The 19135-nt window shown below is 46.6% G+C and overlaps 1 protein-coding gene across 1 annotated transcript in view; it reads left to right on the top strand.

Annotated features, from left to right (window-relative positions):
- Window positions 1-19135, top strand: part of DNAH10 (dynein axonemal heavy chain 10) — a 309396-nt gene that overhangs the window by 174786 nt on the left and 115475 nt on the right. Inside the window, exons 40-44 of the mRNA XM_073586115.1 lie at window positions 8880-9015; window positions 9102-9224; window positions 9333-9467; window positions 10051-10267; window positions 10357-10476. Of these exons, the coding sequence (XP_073442216.1) occupies window positions 8880-9015; window positions 9102-9224; window positions 9333-9467; window positions 10051-10267; window positions 10357-10476 (731 nt within the window). The remainder of the gene's footprint in view (window positions 1-8879; window positions 9016-9101; window positions 9225-9332; window positions 9468-10050; window positions 10268-10356; window positions 10477-19135) is intronic.

A 19135-nucleotide genomic window follows, 5' to 3' on the forward strand; every position in this document is an offset into this window, starting at 1 on the left:
GCAACACTAGAACTCAAGCCTTTAGACTCATTTAGAGGAAGACAAACCATTGGTCTCATTCACTTCTATAGGAAATGTCCTACAACTTTTACTGGGACATTGTTTAAAGTGACAAGTTAGGTTTTAAAAATACGTTGATTTTTTAAAACCTATCTAGATATTTGAGTAATGTGTATTTGGAGTGTGTTAATTTAAGTCAACTCAGGACTTGGAGGTATTGGATATACTAAGAATGCTATACCAAGCCTGGAAAATTTTCGCATCACATTGAATTCAACTTGTCCTCCTCTCAGCTAGAGAATTGAGTTACCCCCCCCAAAAAATGGAATTATTTGATAGAATGCTGAGAGTACATAGAAGTGTATTGCTAAAGTCAAAGCTTTTTGTGGAAGATGGCTAGACAAACCTGGACTTACTGCACAGGCCTTATTAGATACCAGGCTTAGAGTTAGGCAATGGTAGCAGCTCCTAAATCGCAGTAGATTTGATTTATAATCTATGATTAAATAGTCTCCAGTAGACCACAGGATACAAAACTTGATGATGTGAGTTAGGTTGGTGACTGAAGAGATGAGAGAGATGGGAGAAATGTCACGGGGGCTTAGTTCAACTAAGGCTGAAATACCCGGGGCCCCTGTGGTGTCCCTTTACTAGGGGAAACCCTGTCTGACCCTCAACCCAGGGTTTTTGCTGAAGGTGCAAATGCCTGAGCCTCCGACCTTTCCTTATCTCCTGCTCAGCCCTGCACTTAACCCTCCACCCTCCACCCAGTGAGAAGTCACCACCAAAGCTCCCACACAAATAATGACAGACAGGGAGAACTTAAACTGCACTGCGCCGCACACACACAGGAATAAACAGTAATGTGAACAGGGCACAACTAAACACAAATATGGGAAGGAGAAAGGATAACGACGGATCATATGACACCAGATATGAATCTCTCTCTCTTGAACACCTCCACTCCAGACCGGAACCACTTGGTATGAAACACAAGCTATAATCGGCGACGCCCATAGGCCAGCATGACTATTTAAAGACCGTGGGCGTGACTAACCATCCAACCTGGTCTCCAGCAGGATTAACCCCCGAGAGCCTGAAGATCAGGCCGGCGCCACTGAGGCTATAGTGGCTGGAGGTGGAACTACCTCTGCCTGCCGGATGCTGTGGTGTGAACAGCGTCCGACATGACAGTACCCCGTCTTCTACGAGGGACCCCAGGGCCCTCAAGACTCATAGGACCCGGCTTGTCCGGATGACGACGGTGAAAAGAACTGACCAGCCGATCCGCATGTATGTCTGAGGCTGGAACCCAAGACCTCTCCTCTGGACCATACCCCCGCCAGTGCACCAAATACTGAAGAGTACGGCGTACTACTCGAGAGTCCACTACCTTGGCGACCTCGAACTCTAACTCGCCATCCACCATGACTGGAGGTGGCATCGGCGTTGTGTCCACAGAGCCTACCACCTTTTTCAATAAAGCCCTGTGAAACACGTTGTGTATCTTGTACACTGCGGGAAGTTCCAACCGATAAGCCACTGGGTTAATGATGGCAGAAATCCTAAAAGGCCCAATAAACCTTGGACCCAGTTTTAAAGAAGGGATTTTGAGTTTTATGTTCTTCGTAGCTAACCACACCCATTCACCCACACACAGGTCCGGACCTGGCACGCGTCTACTGTCAGCCACCCGTTTGTACCTGGCACTCATGCTCAACAAACGCTGTTTCACCCGCCTCCAGACTGATGACAATTGGGCTCCTAGCTGATCCTCCTCCGGGACACCCCCGGAGTCACCCTGACGTAAGGTACAAAACTGAGGATGTTGACCGTACACACAAAAGAATGGAGACTCTCCTGATGACTCTTGGCGGTGATTATTTAATGCGAATTCGGCCAGAGGAAGGAAAGTAGACCACTCCTCCTGGTTGTCGGACACAAAGCATCGTAAATACTGTTCTAGATTTTGGTTCATGCGCTCAGTTTGTCCATTAGACTGTGGATGAAACGCCGATGAATGTGACAACTTGATCCCCAACCTTGAGCAAAAAGCTTTCCAAAATCTCGCCACAAATTGCGTAGCCCTATCAGATACTATGTCAGACGGTACTCCGTGGAGTCTGACCACCTCCTTCACAAATACCTGAGCCAACGTCTTAGCATTGGGCAAAGAGGACAACGCCACAAAATGCGCCATCTTTGAAAAACGGTCAACCACCACCAGGATGACCGTGTTCCCTGCCGAGGCTGGCAAGTCAGTGATAAAATCCATGGAGATTTCTGTCCATGGCCTATTGGGTACCCCCAGAGGCTGTAGCGTGCCAGCAGGACGGGTTCGGGGTGACTTAGCCCTAGCGCACGTGATGCAAGCTGCCACGTACGAGACCACGTCCTGCCGGATTTTGGGCCACCAGAAACGACGCGATACCAGCTCTAAGGTGCCCTTCACCCCTGGGTGACCAGCCAGTACCGAATCGTGGTGTTCCTTCAACACCTTAGGCCGAAGATGCAGGGGTACAAATGATTTGTTGGCGGGAAGTCCTGGTGGTACCTCCTCTTGGGCCTCGGCAATCTCCGCCTCTACCTCAGTCGTGAGAGCCGAGACCACTACCCCTTTCTGGAGGATGGGTACCGGCTCTTCCCGAGGTTCTCCCCCCGGAAAACACCTAAACAAAGCATCCGCCTTGGTGTTTTTAGCCCCGGGACGGTACGTCACAAGAAAATTGAAACGAGTAAAAAACAATGCCCAGCGAGCCTGCCTAGGAGACAGACGCTTGGCCGACTCCAGGTAGAGCAGATTCTTATGGTCGGTGATAACTGTGACCTGGTGAGCCGCCCCCTCCAAGAAGTGTCGTCATTCCTCAAAAGCCAGTTTGATGGCCAACAACTCCCTGTTGCCGATATCATAATTCCGTTCGGCCGGCGACAACTTCTTGGAGAAGTAGGCGCATGGATGCATCTCGCTCAAGGACGAGCCTTGAGACAGTACTGCCCCCACTCCCACCTCCGACGCATCAACCTCTACCACAAAAGGTTTAGACACGTCTGGTTGCACCAGAATGGGGGCTGAAGCAAAACTATTCTTCAGACGCTCAAATGCACGTATAGCCACCTCAGGCCAGTTCGCCAGATCGGCACCCTTTTTTGTCATGTCCGTGAGCGGTTTGGCGACAGTCGAAAAGTGTTTTATAAATTTCCTATAATAATTCGCAAACCCAAGGAACCGCTGGAGTGCTTTCAGACTCTCCGGCCTCTCCCATTGCAACACCGCTTGCACCTTAGCGGTGTCCATTTTAAAACCAGCTGCGGACACAATATATCCCAAAAAGGGCAACTCCTGGACAAAAAATAAACATTTTTCCAGCTTAGCATAGAGCTGGTTCTCCCGGAGCAACTGTAACACCTGCCTAACATGCTGCAAATGAGTGTCCCGATCGCTAGAATAAATGAGGATATCATCCAGGTATACAATCACAAATCTCCCCAGGACATGAGCAAAGACATCATTAATAAAATGTTGGAAAACGGCAGGCGCGGTGGTCAACCCAAACGGCATAACCAGACTCTCAAAATGACCCTCAGGAGTGTTAAACGCCGTCTTCCACTCATCCCCCTGACGGACCCTTATGAGGTTATACGCCCCCCTGAGGTCCAGCTTGGAAAACCATTTTGCCCCCGCTACCTGGTTGAACAAATCCGGGATCAACGGCATTGGGTAGGGATCACGGATAGTAATCTGGTTTAACTCTCGGAAATCCAGACACGGGCGTAACCCCCCATCTTTCTTCTTAATGAAGAAAAACCCCGCGGCTACAGGCGAGGACGAAGGCCGGATGTGACCTTTGCTCAGACTCTCCGCGATTTAGTCTTTCAGAGCTTGTCTCTCAGGACCAGAAATATTAAACATCCTGGCCTTAGGTAATTTGGCCCCGGGTTTTAACCTAATAGCACAGTCATAGGCTCTATGTGGAGGCAGTTCTGAGCAACCCTTCTCAGAGAAAATATCCGCGAAATCCTGCAAAGCCTCCGGCAGGCTGGGCGTCACGGCGGACACACATGTGGCCAAGCAATTGTCTTGGCAGAAACCACTCCATTGTACTATGTCCTGAGTTTTCCAATCAATTACCGGGTTGTGCCTGGACAGCCATGGAAAACCCAGGACCATTTGAGCTGGGAGATTACGGAGGACCCTACATGTAACCGACTCAGAATGTAGGACCCCAATGTGGAGTTTCACCTCTGCCACAAACTCAGTAATCTCCCCTTGAGGGAGGGGAACAGCATTAATGGTCACCACCTGTATGGGGTGAGGAAGTTTTTCAATCTTAAACCCGGCTGTTTGTGCAAACTCCTCATCTATGAGATTGGTGGCGGAACCGCTATCCACAAACACTGATATAGGTAGCTCTCTGCCGGCGACAATAACCTTGGCAGGGAGCATACATTGAGATACCATCATGGAGGATATGCATACGCTCAGTTGGGTCTCCTCCATACCCTCTGAGCTTAACAGTTTTCCGCCGGTGTGACCCTCTTAGGTAGTACCGGGCAAACGTTAACATAATGACCACCTTTACCACAGTAGAAACATGCTCCGGACTTCCGGACTCCCGGAGCGCGAGGCTGAACCTGTGCCACGCCAGCAATCTGCATAGGTTCAGGGGACTCATCTACTCCAACCACACCTGCACCTCTGTTTTCCCCCAGAGGTAGCGTCTCCTGTGCCCCCTGACGAAAACGGCGATCAATACGTATCACCAAACTCATGGCAGACTCCAATGATGCCGGAGTCTCATACATCAGGAGGGCTTGTTTCACCCTCCCTGATACCCCATGAATAAACTGGCTCCGCAGTGCTGGGTCATTCCACTGTGTGTCTACAGCCCAGCGGCGAAATTCCGAACAATAGTCTTCTGCCAAGCGCTCCCCCTGGCGGAGGGCGCGGATTTTAGATTCCGCTAGAGCCAGTCGGTCAGGGTCATCGTAAATGAGCCCGAGGGCAGAAAAAACATTATCGACCGAATGAAATGTAGCAGAGTCAGGTGGTAAGGAAAATGCCCATGCTTGGGGGTCACCACTCAGTAATGACAACACCAGCCCTACTCGCTGGGCCTCATTACCTGAGGATATTGGCCGCATGCGGAAGTATAATTTGCAGGCCTCCCGAAATACGACAAATTTGCTGCGATCGCCTGAAAATCGTTCTGGCAGCGGAAACTTCGGCTCTGCACCGATACCTGCAGATGCCGTTTGCACCTTTGCTACTACCAGGCCCTGCTGCTGAACTGCCCCATTCAACTCGGAGACCTGTATGGACAGCGCCGCCAACTGGCGGGTTATGGAATCTAATGGATCCATGGACTCCTGAAAAAATGTGGGCCGATTATAATGTCACGGGGGCTTAGTTCAACAAAGGCTGAAATACCCGGGGCCCCTGTGGTGTCCCTTTACTAGGGGAAACCCTGTCTGACCCTCAACCCAGGGTTTTTGCTGAAGGTGCAAATGCCTGAGCCTCCGACCTTTCCTTATCTCCTGCTCAGCCCTGCACTTAACCCTCCACCCTCCACCCAGTGAGAAGTCACCACCAAAGCTCCCACACAAATAATGACAGACAGGGAGAACTTAAACTGCACTGCGCCGCACACACACAGGAATAAACAGTAATGTGAACAGGGCACAACTAAACACAAATATGGGAAGGAGAAAGGATAACGACGGATCATACGACACCAGATATGAATCTCTCTCTCTTGAACACCTCCACTCCAGACCGGAACCACTTGGTATGAAACACAAGCTATAATCGGCGACGCCCATAGGCCAGCATGACTATTTAAAGACCGTGGGCGTGACTAACCATCCAACCTGGTCTCCAGCAGGATTAACCCCCGAGAGCCTGAAGATCAGGCCGGCGCCACTGAGGCTATAGTGGCTGGAGGTGGAACTACCTCTGCCTGCCGGATGCTGTGGTGTGCACAGCGTCCGACATGACAAGAAATTGGGCTTGGAGCTAAACCAGGGTGTACAGGATAGATTCATTGGCTCCAATCTTAGTGACTGGAATCCTTGTATTTCTTTTTTGTGTGTAATTGTTCATATGTACTGTATGTTAGTATGGCTTAAAATTGTTCAATAAAATAGTATCTGATTAAAAAGATGAAATAATGATTTTATATCTGAATCTGAAGTTAAATTACTTTGTATTTGGCGAGATATGTTTTTTCAACCGTGCTGGTCACTGCCTACTCAATGACGTTCCCAGAAAGCACTTTGAGGCCATGTTCACATAGCGAAAATGTTATATTATATAGATACCATGGCACAGAAATCTAATTTATTGATGAAACCAAAATTATCTGTTTGTGAAACAAGGCTGACGTTTCGGTCAGGATGACCTTCATCGGGGCCAAATGTGACACAGATGAGGAATTCATGTAGCAATTCTTCATCTGTCTCACATGTTTCATGTAGATATAATTTTGGTGGCATCAATAAATTACGTTTGTTTAATTTGCAAATATTTCTGTGCCTTGATATCTATATAATACTAGCTGAAGAGCCCGGCGCTGCCTGGGCATAGTAACCAACTGTGGTTAGTTATAGCAAATGATAATGATTATTTTGCACATAAAAAACGTGCATCTAATCCTGTCCTGTGTGATACTGACTGCTGAACCGTGTATCTAATCCTATTCTGTGTGATACTGTCTGCTGAGCAGTGTATCTAATTATCTCCTGTGTGATACTGTCTGCTGAGCTATATATCTAATCCTATCCTGTGTGATACTGACTGCTGAGCTGTGCATCTAATCCTATCCTGTGTGATACTGACTGCTGAGCTGTGTATCTAATCCTATCCTGTGTGATACTGACTGCTGAGCTGTGTATCTAATCCTATCCTGTGTGATACTGACTGCTGAGCCGTGTATCTAATCCTATCCTGTGTGATACTGCCTGCTGAGCCGTGTATCTATTCCTATCCTGTGTGATACTGACTGCTGAGCTGTGTATCTAATCCTATCCTGTGAGTTTCAGATCCCTCTAAAGATTTTTTTATTGGGCTCAAGTCTGAAGGCTGACTAGGCGACTACAATGTTATTGTGTTCTGAACTGATCATACTAATATCCTATGTTATGGCTAACATTTTTCTTAATATGCTCATGTGTAATTACTATGGATATACAGTATAGACCAAAAGTTTGGACACACCTCATTCAAAGAGTTTTCTTTATTTTCATGACTATGAAAATTGTAGATTCATTCTGAAGGCATCAAAACTATGAATTAACACATGTGGAATTATATAATTAACAAAAAAGTGTGAAACAACTGAAAATAGGTCTTATATTCTAGGTTCTTCAAAGTAGCCACCTTTTGCTTTGATTACAGCTTTGCACACTCTTGGCATTCTCTTGATGAGCTCCAAGAGGTAGTCACCGGAAATGGTTTTCACTTCACAGGTGTGCCCTGTCAGGTTTAATAAGGGGGATTTCTTGCCTTATAAATGGGGTTGCGACCATCAGTTGTGTTGTGCAGAAGTCTGGTGGATACACAGCTGATAGTCCTACTGAATAGACTGTTAGAATTTGTATTATGGCAAGAAAAAAGCAGCTAAGTAAAGAAAAACGAGTGGCCATCATTACTTTAAGAAATGAAGGTCAGTCAGTCCGAAAAATTGGGAAAACTTTGAAAGTGTCCCCAAGTGCAGTGGCAAAAACCATCAAGCGCTACAAAGAAACTGACTCACATGAGGACCGCCCCAGGAAAGGAAGACCAAGAGTCACCTCTGCTGCGGAGGATAAGTTCATCCGAGTCACCAGCCTCAGAAATCGCAGGTTAACAGGAGCTCAGATTAGAGACCAGGTCAATGCCACACAGAGTTCTAGCAGCAGACACATCTCTACAACAGCTGTTAAGAGGAGACTTTGTGCAGCAGGCCTTCATGGTAAAATAGCTGCTAGGAAACCACTGCTAAGGATAGGCAACAAGCAGAAGAGACTTGTTTGGGCTAAAGAACACAAGGAATGGACTTTAGACCAGTGGAAATCTGTGCTTTGGTCTGATGAGTCAAAATTTGAGATCTTTGGTTCCAACCACCGTGTCTTTGTGCGACGCAGAAAAGGTGAACGGCTGGACTCTACATGCCTGATTCCCACCGTGAAGCATGGAGGAGGAGGTGTGATGGTGTGGGGGTGCTTTGCTGGTGACACTGTTGGGGATTTATTCAAAATTGAAGGCATACTGAACCAGCATGGCTACCACAGCATCTTGCAGCTGCGTGCTATTCCATCCGGTTTGCGTTTAGTTGGACCATCATTTATTTTTCAACAGGACAATGACCCCAAACACACCTCCAGGCTGTGTAAGGGCTATTTGACCAAGAAGGATAGTGATGGGGTGCTACGCCAGATGACCTAGCCTTCACAGTCATCAGACCTGAACCCAATTGAGATGGTTTGGAGTGAGCTGTACCGCAGAGTGAAGGCAAAAGGGCCAACAAGTGCTAAGCATCTCGGGGAACTCCTTCAAGACTGTTGGAAGACTATTTCTGGTGACTACCTCTTGAAGCTCATCAAGAGAATGCCAAGAGTGTGCAAAGCAGTAATCAAAGCAAAAGGTGGCTACTTTGAAGAACCTAGAATATAAGACATATTTTCAGTTGTTTCACACTTTTTTGCTAATTATATAATTCCACATGTGTTAATTCATAGTTTTGATGCCTTAAGAGTGAAGCTACAATTTTCATAGTCATGAAAATAAAGAAAACTCTTGAATGAGAAGGTGTGTCCAAACTTTTGGTCTGTATTGTATATTATTTGATTATTTGAGGTTACTTATTATTTCTGCCATAAAACATTATATTTATTTTCTTCAGGTATATATTGTTTGATGGGGATGTTGATGCTCTCTGGGTGGAAAATATGAATTCAGTGATGGATGACAACAAGCTATTGACCTTGGCAAATGGAGAGAGAATTCGACTTCAGCCGCACTGTGCATTATTGTTTGAGGTCTGGGCTATTTTCATCTTATTATTGATTTGCTTCATCTGCAGTCTCTCTTATGCTGCTGTATAACCTGTGTCTTATTTCTTTAGGTTGGAGATTTACAATACGCATCACCGGCTACTGTGTCCCGTTGTGGGATGGTGTTTGTAGACCCTAAGAATCTTAACTACAGGCCTTACTGGCAGAAGTGGGTCAGCAATAGGCAAAACAAGGTAAAGCGTAAAGAGAATGAAAAGTTTGACTCATAGCAACTTTCTTAACTTTCAGTTTACTGCTTCTGAGGATTTGAAATTTTAGCTAAATTGCCTATTTTTTCTTAGCAAGAGCAAGTTGAATTAAACCGATTATTTGAGAAATATGTGCCTCCTTGCATTGAAATGATTATTGAAGGAATCATGGATGGGAAACAAGGAGAAAAGTTAAAAACTATTGTTCCTCAAACAGATCTAAACATGGTAATTATCAAGGATTTGTTTTTTCATTATGTGAGTCAATGGCAATTAGCGCTTTCCCAGAATAAAGCAAAGTAGCTTGCTAGTGCCACCTAACAGGAGTGGCTTACTTATATGTAAATGACCAATTATTTAATGAGCCTTGCAACACAACTACAGTAATAGCCAAGACAACCAATCGACAGACTGTTGTTTCAGGTACTTGCCCCTCATTGGTACAGAGCAGAGTTTTGTTGACTGTTTGATAGAACCTACGCCGGCACACAGTGGCTGAAAGTGTTCTCCTTCCTGGTTCCTCTCTGATGATGGTGCTTGATAGTTCAGGAACTTTAGCAAGTGGAGTCCACAGAGAGCGAGGTAGGACAGCACACTCAGCTATTGTGTGTGCCAGTATCATTGGGCACACACAAGGGCAACGTTCACTCTAGGTCAGTCACCAAGATGCAAATTGAGAGGATTAAGAGTGCACCTAGCTCAATTTCCTGGGACCCATAGCCATTGATCGATTCTACATATACATAACATATTAATTTAAGATTTATTTTAATATAAAAAATGCAATGTTCTATTCTCATAAACACTATAGGTGACACAACTGTCTATGATGCTTGATGCTTTAATTGAAAAAGAGGTTGAAGATGTGGACATCTTGGAATGCTACTTCATAGAGGCTTTATACTGCTCTTTGGGAGCAACATTGCTTGAAAATGGAAGAAATAAATTTGATGAGTACATGAAACATTTAGCCTCAATGTCAACTAGTTATGATGAGCAGATTCTAGCTGGACCTGGTGAACTTCCCGGTAAGTGCCATTCTACGAAGATTACATTTCAAATCTTGTGGATTTAATTAAAAGGGAATTACTTAAATTTGTGGAATTTTTTTTTTCAGGTCAGCTACCTACCATTTATGACTTTCATTTTGATGCTGAGATAAAGAAATGGATACCTTGGAGCAACTTGGTCTCAAAATATATACATAAACCAGAGGCGAAATTTATTGATATTCTAGGTAAGTTTGAAGATGTACTAATGTTTTGAATTATTCGGACATTGAATGTTCTAGGCTATATAGTCAAAATGCTTTATGATGTTTTAAAAGAGGTATCTTCTTTAACCTAGCAAATTTTTACATATCCATAGGTAATAACTTACTGTGTTGAGACAACTCTTTAGTGTGGTCCAATCAATGAGGAAATCCAAGTTAGTGACATCATTCCTGCTGAACTTCCTCTTGTATTTTTAACCACCTTCAACACACATACACTGTAGATTCATATGTGTGAAGGGGTTAAAAATAAATATACAGTAGTTCACGTTAATGTAGCGAGTGACTATGCAGATGTCCCTTTCTGTGGGCGCTCTTTAACTACAGATGTATGTGGGTCGCCCTCCCAGGGCTGTGGGGTACTCGGTACCGGGCCGGTATCAGTGGGATGTGTCACAGCAGCAGTGACCCGGACCATGGCCCTGGGCGCCCAAGTAATAGGAAAATGTGAATGGTGGAATGTAGTTAGATGGAATAGTTCGTGACGCCACCTGTGGTGCTCGGCAAGGGAGGTGTTAAGCCGACGCTGCATGCAGATCCGCTGGGACTGACGGTATGGTGCAGCAAAGATGTAAAATCTCCTCACAGGCGAAGCTGTAGTCCCAGGGCAGTGTAGATGTGGTTGGCACGAGGATGTAGCGGTGCCGGAAAGGTAGGAAGCAGACAAGACACAGCGGGGTGCAATTTCTGTACCTTTACTTGATAAATGCAGTCCAGGGTCCTGGTCACAGATGGTACCGGAGCAGGCTAGCCTGGAAGCAACTCAGGAATTCTCTCTCTGCAGATGGGCTGTGCAGTCTCCTTCCTAGCGCTTACTTGAGGGATCTCCAGTACTGAGTTACACTGAAGTTCCTCCTATCAGATGTTCCCAAGAACTCTACTTGTACGGCAGACAACTGTGGCCTGTTCCAGGGACTCCTCACTCCTAAGTCCCGGCTCACTATCCGTGTTGCTGTTGTGCCCTCAAGTCTTAGATGGGAGTATTGCATTTACAGCCTTCTACTCCTCTGGTGTCTGTTGCAGGACCGTTAGTATCCGTACAACCGTGGAGACCAGGCTCCAGTTCATGCGCTCTTTACGGGAGATGAGCTCTTCCTCTCAGCTCTATCGCAGCGCTCCTTCCACACGTCTGCACACTTCACCCTCCGCAGACTAACTAACCACTCCTTCCTCTTGGCCCTCAGAGAGCACTCCTCCCCTTAATTCCGGTTCAGAGTTCCCCCTGCTGGCCTGGAGTGGAACTGTGTTGCATGCATAGATTGACTGTGAGAGAGACCCATCATTGCCTCCAAGCCTGGCATTACCCTCCCTGGAGGAAGGCAAAGCCACTGTGGCGACCTTACTCCGGGGGGTGCCACATTCCCCCCTAGTGCAAGTTAGCACTCCTGGGCTGAACAAAACATGAAACACATAAACAGTTAAGCAATATTAATTGTACAAGATTTAAAAATGAAAAAGTTACAAAAAACCAAGTGCTTCAAAAATGGTCCTATGATGATAAGTCCAAGCATCAATGTCCATGGTCCATTCCTGGGCAAATGGTGAACTATATACAGATTGGTGACCACACAAGTCCTGTGGTACAATGTCCATAAAGCAAAACTGGAAAATTCCAAAGTAAACTCTTACAGGTTACCTGTAGGCACAAAACTTGAGAACAGTTACATTTATATACATACAATTTCAACATTTACATTTGCTTTGCTATATACGATATCTGATGGGTGGTATACCTTGTGTAGTACGGGTAGACCTGCGTAACTCTGGTGTTGGTAAACTGGGTAGTATTCTCCTATGGACTCTTAGACTCACCATGGGCATAACAGGTTCACCACTGGCAGGGCGAGGATTCTCTGGCTCCACTGCTGGTGTGGCATCTGCTGCCTGATATTCCTGATCTTCAGGATTTCCTCGAGTCACGTCTTCCTGTGCTACCAGTTGGGGAAATGTCAACACGGGCACCACTATTGCATCATTTACTTTAGTCCAATTCGCAGGGAATTCTCCAAGTATTGTGCTGATCTTCTCCTCTTCTTCCTCTATTGGTTGGATGTTATCTGGTTCTTCCACTCTTTCCTTCAACAGGTCAGGACATAGTTTCAGGTGATCTCTTGATATTGCTGTTGAGGTTTCTCCTCCATCTTTGCTAATAAGGCATACCTTGGTATTATCAAAGTTTGAGGGCAGAATGGTATAAGGTTCAGCTTCCCATTGATCATCCAATTTGTGCAATCTTCTTTTCCTCTTGAGAACTTGTTCTCCCGGCGACAAAGGAATGGCAGGTGCATTTTGATTGTAAAGCTTCTCCTGCTTTTGTCTTGCCTGAGCTAGACTCCTTTCCACGCATTCTTGAACTCTTCTGTACTGTTGATGTTTTTCTGTATCCCAGTCAGCGTCCGGTGACGTTACTTCAGGCGTAAGGACTCCCATGTCCAAATCAATAGGCAGTTTACTAGGTCTTGCTCTCATTAAGTAGGTTGGGGTACAGTTAGTGGAATTCACTGGAATATGGTTGTAGAGGTCTACCAGATCTGGCAACTTCTCTGGCCACAGATTTCTCTCCTCCAAGGGCAAAGTCTTCAGGTCAGTCACTACCTGGTTCATCTTCTCACACATGCCATTGGTCTGGGGGTGGTACAGTGTTGTCCGGATCTTCTTACAACCATACAAGTTACAGAATTCCTGGAACACTTCTGCCTCAAAAGCTGGACCTTGATCTTTAAGCACTCTTTCAGGATATCCATGTGGTCTACAGAAGTGCTGTTGGAATGCTCTGGCTGCTGTCCTGGCTGTTTGATCTTTGACAGGCACAACTGCCAGGAATCTCGAGTAGTGGTCCACGATGGTAAGAGCATAGATATAGCCTGACCGGCTTGGAACCAGCTTCACATGGTCCAGGGCTACCAACTCAAGTGGCTGTTTGGTGATGATTGGCTGCAGAGGAGCTCTCTGGCTGTTTTGATCCTTTCTGCGCAGGTTACATTGTCCACACTCCCGACACCACCTCTCAATGGCTTTCCTCATACCAGCCCAATAGAACCTCTCCCAGAGCAAGGCTTCCAACTTCTTCCATCCGAAGTGTCTAGCTCCATTGTGGTATGCTTCCAGGACCATTGATGCCTCTCTCTTTGGGACTATCACCTGCCAAACCAGCTCATGAGTGCGGGTATTGATACTCCTCCGACACAGCTTTCCTTCATAGATGAACAGCCGGCCTCTCTCCTTCCACAACTGCTGGGTTTCCTCAGGAGCATCCGACTCTGGGTGTGAGTCAGCTTGTGACAGTAGCTCCTTCACCAGGCGGACTGCAGGGTCACTATCTTGCGTTTCTGCCCAGTCATGATGGGGCAATGGATTCAGGGTGACCTCCTTCAATCCAGACTGTCGGTTTCTCACTCCTTGGGCACGTTGGGCCACAATTGGCCGGTGGAAGGGAGGTAGCTCTATTTCTTCAAGAGCCTCAGGGTCTTCTCCTGCATCAGGCAGATTAGGCATCCTAGACAGCGCGTCAGCATTGGCATTCTTGTGCCCTGCTCGGTACTTGATGGTGAATTCATAGTTAGATAGCCGAGCCATCCATCGCTGTTCCAGTGCACCTAGCTTTGCAGTTTCCAAGTGGGTCAACGGATTGTTGTCCGTGAAGATAGTAAACTTGGCGGAGGCAAGGTAATGTTTGAACCTTTCAGTGACAGCCCAGACTATGGCAAGGAACTCCAACTTGAAAGAACTGTAGTTGTCAGGGTTCCTTTCACTGGGACGCAGCTTCCTGCTGGCGTAGGAGATCACTCTTTCTTTTCCATTCTGTACCTGTGACAGTACTGCTCCTAGTCCCACATTGCTGGCATCAGTGTACATCACAAAGGGTTTGTCATAATCTGGGTAGGCCAGAACTTCGTCACCTGTGAGAGTCATCTTCAGCCGAGTGAAGGATCTCTCCAACTCTTCAGTCCATTCAAAGGTGGAATTTCTCTGTTTGGTCTTCTTGGACTGCCCCACCAGAAGATTTTGCATAGGGGTAACTATTTCAGTAAAGCCTTTGATGAATCTTCGGTAGTAGCCTACAAGTCCAAGGAATTGGCGTACTTCATGGAGGTTGCTGGGCTTCATCCAGTCCCGGATGACTGTGACCTTGTCAGGATCTGGTGCCACACCTTCTGCACTGACCACATGACCGAGGTACTGTACCTTGGGCTTCAGGAGGTGGCATTTGGAAGGCTTCACCTTCAGGCCAAAATTGGACAAAGCTTCAAACACTTCAGCCAAGTGTTCCAGATCATCTTCATAGGTTTTGGAGAAAACAATGACATCATCCAGGTACAACAAGACCGTCTCAAAGTTCATGTGTCCCAGGCAGCACTCCATCAGCCGTTGAAATGTTCCTGGAGCGGTACAGAGCCCGAATGGCATATAGTTGAACTCACAGAGACCCATTGGAGTGGTAAATGCTGTTTTCTCCTTGTCTGCCTCTGCCACAGGAACCTGCCAATACCCACTAGTGAGATCTAAGGTGGAAAAGTAATTAGCAGTTTTAAGTGCAGCTAATGACTCTTCAATTCTGGGTAATGGGTAGGCATCTTTATGTGTAATGCTGTTAATTTTCCTGTAATCAACACACATTCTCATGGTACCATCCTTTTTCTTTACAAAAACTATGGGAGCTGCCCATGGGCTACAACTGTCTCTGATGACCCCAGCTTCCTTCATCTCTCTCAACATACTCTTAGCACATTGGTATTGTGTTGGGGGTATAGGTCTGTACCTCTCCTTAATGGGTGGATGGTTTCCAGTGGGGATATGATGTTGGACCCCTTTTGCCTGCCCAAAATCTAGTGGGTGTTTGCTGAATACCCGCTCATACTCTTGTGTCACTCTGTAAACCCCATTTTTCTGGTATGAGGGCATAGAGTCAGTTTCCACCTGCAGTTGCTGATACCACTCCTCTGGCTGCTGTCCAGAGCCATTGTCCTCCACCTGGTCGGATGAGACCAAGGGCTCTGCTGCCTGCAATGAGTTGTTATTAACAGTGTGCAGCTTAGCAACTGTGGCGTACCGAGGTATTGTGGCCTCCTCCTCCCCACAATTCAAGAGGCGTACAGGCACTCTCCCTTTTCGTACATCAACCACCCCTCTGGCTGTCAGGACAGTGGGCCTGCTATTGGAGTATACTGGTTCTACCAATGCCTGGTAATCTCTCCCTCTGAGACCTATAGCTGCCTGACACCAAATCAACATTTCACATCTGGGGGGTATTGCAATGAGGAAGGGATCACTCACTCTGACACTGCCAATTTCTCCGCCAGAGAGTTCTACCTGTTGTCTTCGCATCAGGGCTCTGATCTCCTTCTGCAGGACTCGTTGTTCACTGGAACCAGCAGTCTCAGCCACCTGTTGCAACAAGACAATAACCTCGGAAAGACAATTTTCAATTACATTTGTACCAAGAGTCATCATGGGATTACATTCACGTCGATCAATATTCACAACTATCAGACCTTGAGATTTTAGCTCTACCCAACCCACTTTAACAGTAATCTCTTTACATGACCACTCTCTGCTCATTCTTCTCGACCTTTCTGCAGCTTTCGACACTGTTGACCATCCTCTCCTACTCTCTAGGCTCCAGTCACTAGGCATTAAGGACACTGCTCTTTCCTGGTTCTCCTCCTATCTTTCTGACCGCTCCTTCAGTGTTCTTTTTTCTGGCTCCACTTCATCTCCTCTTCCTCTCACTGTCGGGGTACCTCAGGGCTCAGTCCTTGGCCCCCTTCTCGTCTCTCTCTACACTGCCCCAATTGGACAGGCCATCAGCAGATTTGGCTTTCAGTACCATCTTTATGCTGATGACACACAACTATACAAATCATCCCCTGACCTTACCTCCGCTGTACTAAAGAACGCCACTGACTGTCTGTCTGCAGTCTCCAACATCATGTCTGCTCTCTATCTGAAACTCAACCTCTCCAAAACTGAACTTCTTCTGCTCCCGCCATCTTCTATCCTCCCTAAATCTGACATTTCCCTCTCCGTGGGTGGCACCAAAATAACACCCCGACAGCAGACGCGCTGTCTGGGTGTTATGTTTGCCTCCGATCTCTCCTTCACCTCCATATACAATCTCTTGCCCGCTTGTGCCGCTTACACCTAAAGAACATCTCTAGAATACGCCCTTTTCAAAAACCCTCACTGTTATGAATGAGTCACCGGAGGAGGAGAAAACAAAAATACAAGCTAAGTCCAGAAAACCGGAGAGGTTGGTAGCTATCGGATTGCAGACCCCTGATCCTATACACCACAACTAACAGTAGCCGTGGGGGGTTCCTACGGTGCCCTAGACCCCTCATCACAGCCGGAGAACTACATAAGCCTAAAGTAGGAAAGGGGAAATCTAAACTGCCCCAGAGCAGACCCCAAAACAATAGACAGCCCCCAACATGTATTGTCGGTGAAAAACAGATGAAAACACAGACAGAAAGACAGGCTGAACAAACGATGGGGCCCAACTAACTAGATAGGACAGGACAGAAAAGATGCTGGCGGCAATCCGCAAAAAACCCTACCAACAATGTCCCAACCGTCTGATAGGGAAAAAGGCCCTGAAGTCGCTAGACTTCAAAATCACTATATCAGCACTCAGGTATATTCTGAAAACAGAGCAAAGATATCAACTGATCAGAGACAAAAATGGAATTCAGCCAGTCCCAACCAGGACTGGCTGAATACAAACACTAAGGAAACCAGACAAAATCTCATGGAATATTAGCAGGGCAAAAACTTAGCTTTTAGTAGACAGGAACAAAACTGGATGCAAGAGCTCAGAGCAGAAAGGATCACCAGCAGCCCTGCAGGGCGTCGGCTGCCTTATATCCACTCAGAAATTCCAGATGTCCAATCACACTCCGCCTGTTCAAATGACAGGTTCTTCCCATCCCAATCAATTTCACTACCTCTCTTCACCAGCAGAGGGAGTTCATCAGACATCAAAGGTGAAGGGGAGAATGAACTCACAACACCTCACTGTCGCCCTGATCCACTTCCACCTGGACTACTGTAACGCTCTATTACTTGGCCTCCCCCTCACTCGACTCTCCCCTCTCCAGTCCATCCTTAATGCAGCAGCCAGGGTTGTCCATCTGGCTAATCGTTACTCGGACGCGTCCGCTCTTCGCCAGTCGTTACCTGGCTGCCCATTCATTACAGGATACAATTCAAAGTACTTGTTCTCACCCACAAAGCTCTCCACAGTGCTGCACCCCCTTACATCTCCTCCCTCATTTCTGTCTATCGGAATAACCGACCGCTGCGCTCTGCAAATGACTTTCGATTAACCTCTGCCCTAATCTGTACCTCCCACTCCCGACTCCAAGACTTCTCCCGTGCTGCGCCAATCCTCTGGAATGCTCTACCCCAAGATATTAGGACCATCCACAATTTGCATAGTTTTAGGCGCTCGCTCAAAACACATTTGTTCAGAGCGGCCTATCACATTCAGTAATCAAAGTCATTTTATGTTTGTGTGTGTGTAGCCCATTCACTATATCCATCTAACCCCCACCCCCTGAAGATGGCTTGACCATCATTGTAAATACATCATTGTAAATACAAACCTGTGCTTTGTATCTCCCCCACCTCATTGTAGATTGTAAGCTCCCACGAGCAGGGTCGTCTTATTTCGCTTTAATTATTGTATTGTTAACGTTGTTACTTATGACTGTTGTGTTTGAAACTGTTCAACTGTAAAGCACTGCAGAATATGTTGGCACTATATAAATAAAGATTATTATTATTATTATTATTATTATTATTATTATTATTATTACATCCAATCTGCGGCAAAGACTGACCATTAGTGGCAACTACCGTCAGTTCATCAGTTGGGCCACGGGTAAGTTCAGAATCAGCCCAATACCTCTTGTAAAGAATGTATGGCATAGTGGTCACCTGGGAGCCAGTGTCCAGCAAAGCGTTTATGGGGATGCCATCAATCACCACTGGAAGGATCGATCTCCCTCCCACATACTTGGCTCTTCAGTTCTTTGGGCCTTGTGGTCCTACTCCTGGGGATTGGCCCTCTGCCCCAGGGGTTGCTCGTTTAAAGGACAGAATCTTGCAAGATGACCTGCCTTGTAGCAGCAACGACAGATGGGACGTCTGTCCTGGTCATAGCGATCGTTGTTCCTTCCTCGAAGTGGCGGAGCTCTCCTCTTCCAGAGCCACGGGACATCCTCTGGACTGGAAGCCAGCTGGATCTTTTCCTTGGAGGACACTTGCAGAGACTGCACAGTTTTAGTAAGCGCAGCCATTCCTTTGGTCAACTCCTGGACCTGAAGACGCAGCTCTTCAGTTGGATCTTTATCCAGAGTCTGTGCATCAGCCTCCACAGGGATGGAAGTGAAAGACGTTGCTTCCTGGTGGTAGGTGATCACTGGGCGCCTCAGGGGCGCTGGACGGCTGTCAGTTGGTTCCTGCAGTACCCGTATAGCCCTGTCCTTAAAATCAGCAAAGTCCAGATCAGTGTCTTGCAGGGTTATGATGCGCACCTGTCTTCTGTGTGTACTGGATAGAAGTCCTTCAATGAACTGCTCCTTTAACAGTTTATCTTCCTCCTTTACACTGTCAGGATCAA

This window comes from Dendrobates tinctorius, unplaced genomic scaffold (assembly GCF_039654945.1).
Source record: "Dendrobates tinctorius isolate UK_male_01 unplaced genomic scaffold, ASM3965494v1 ptg000090l, whole genome shotgun sequence".
NCBI classification, from domain to species: domain Eukaryota; kingdom Metazoa; phylum Chordata; class Amphibia; order Anura; family Dendrobatidae; genus Dendrobates; species Dendrobates tinctorius.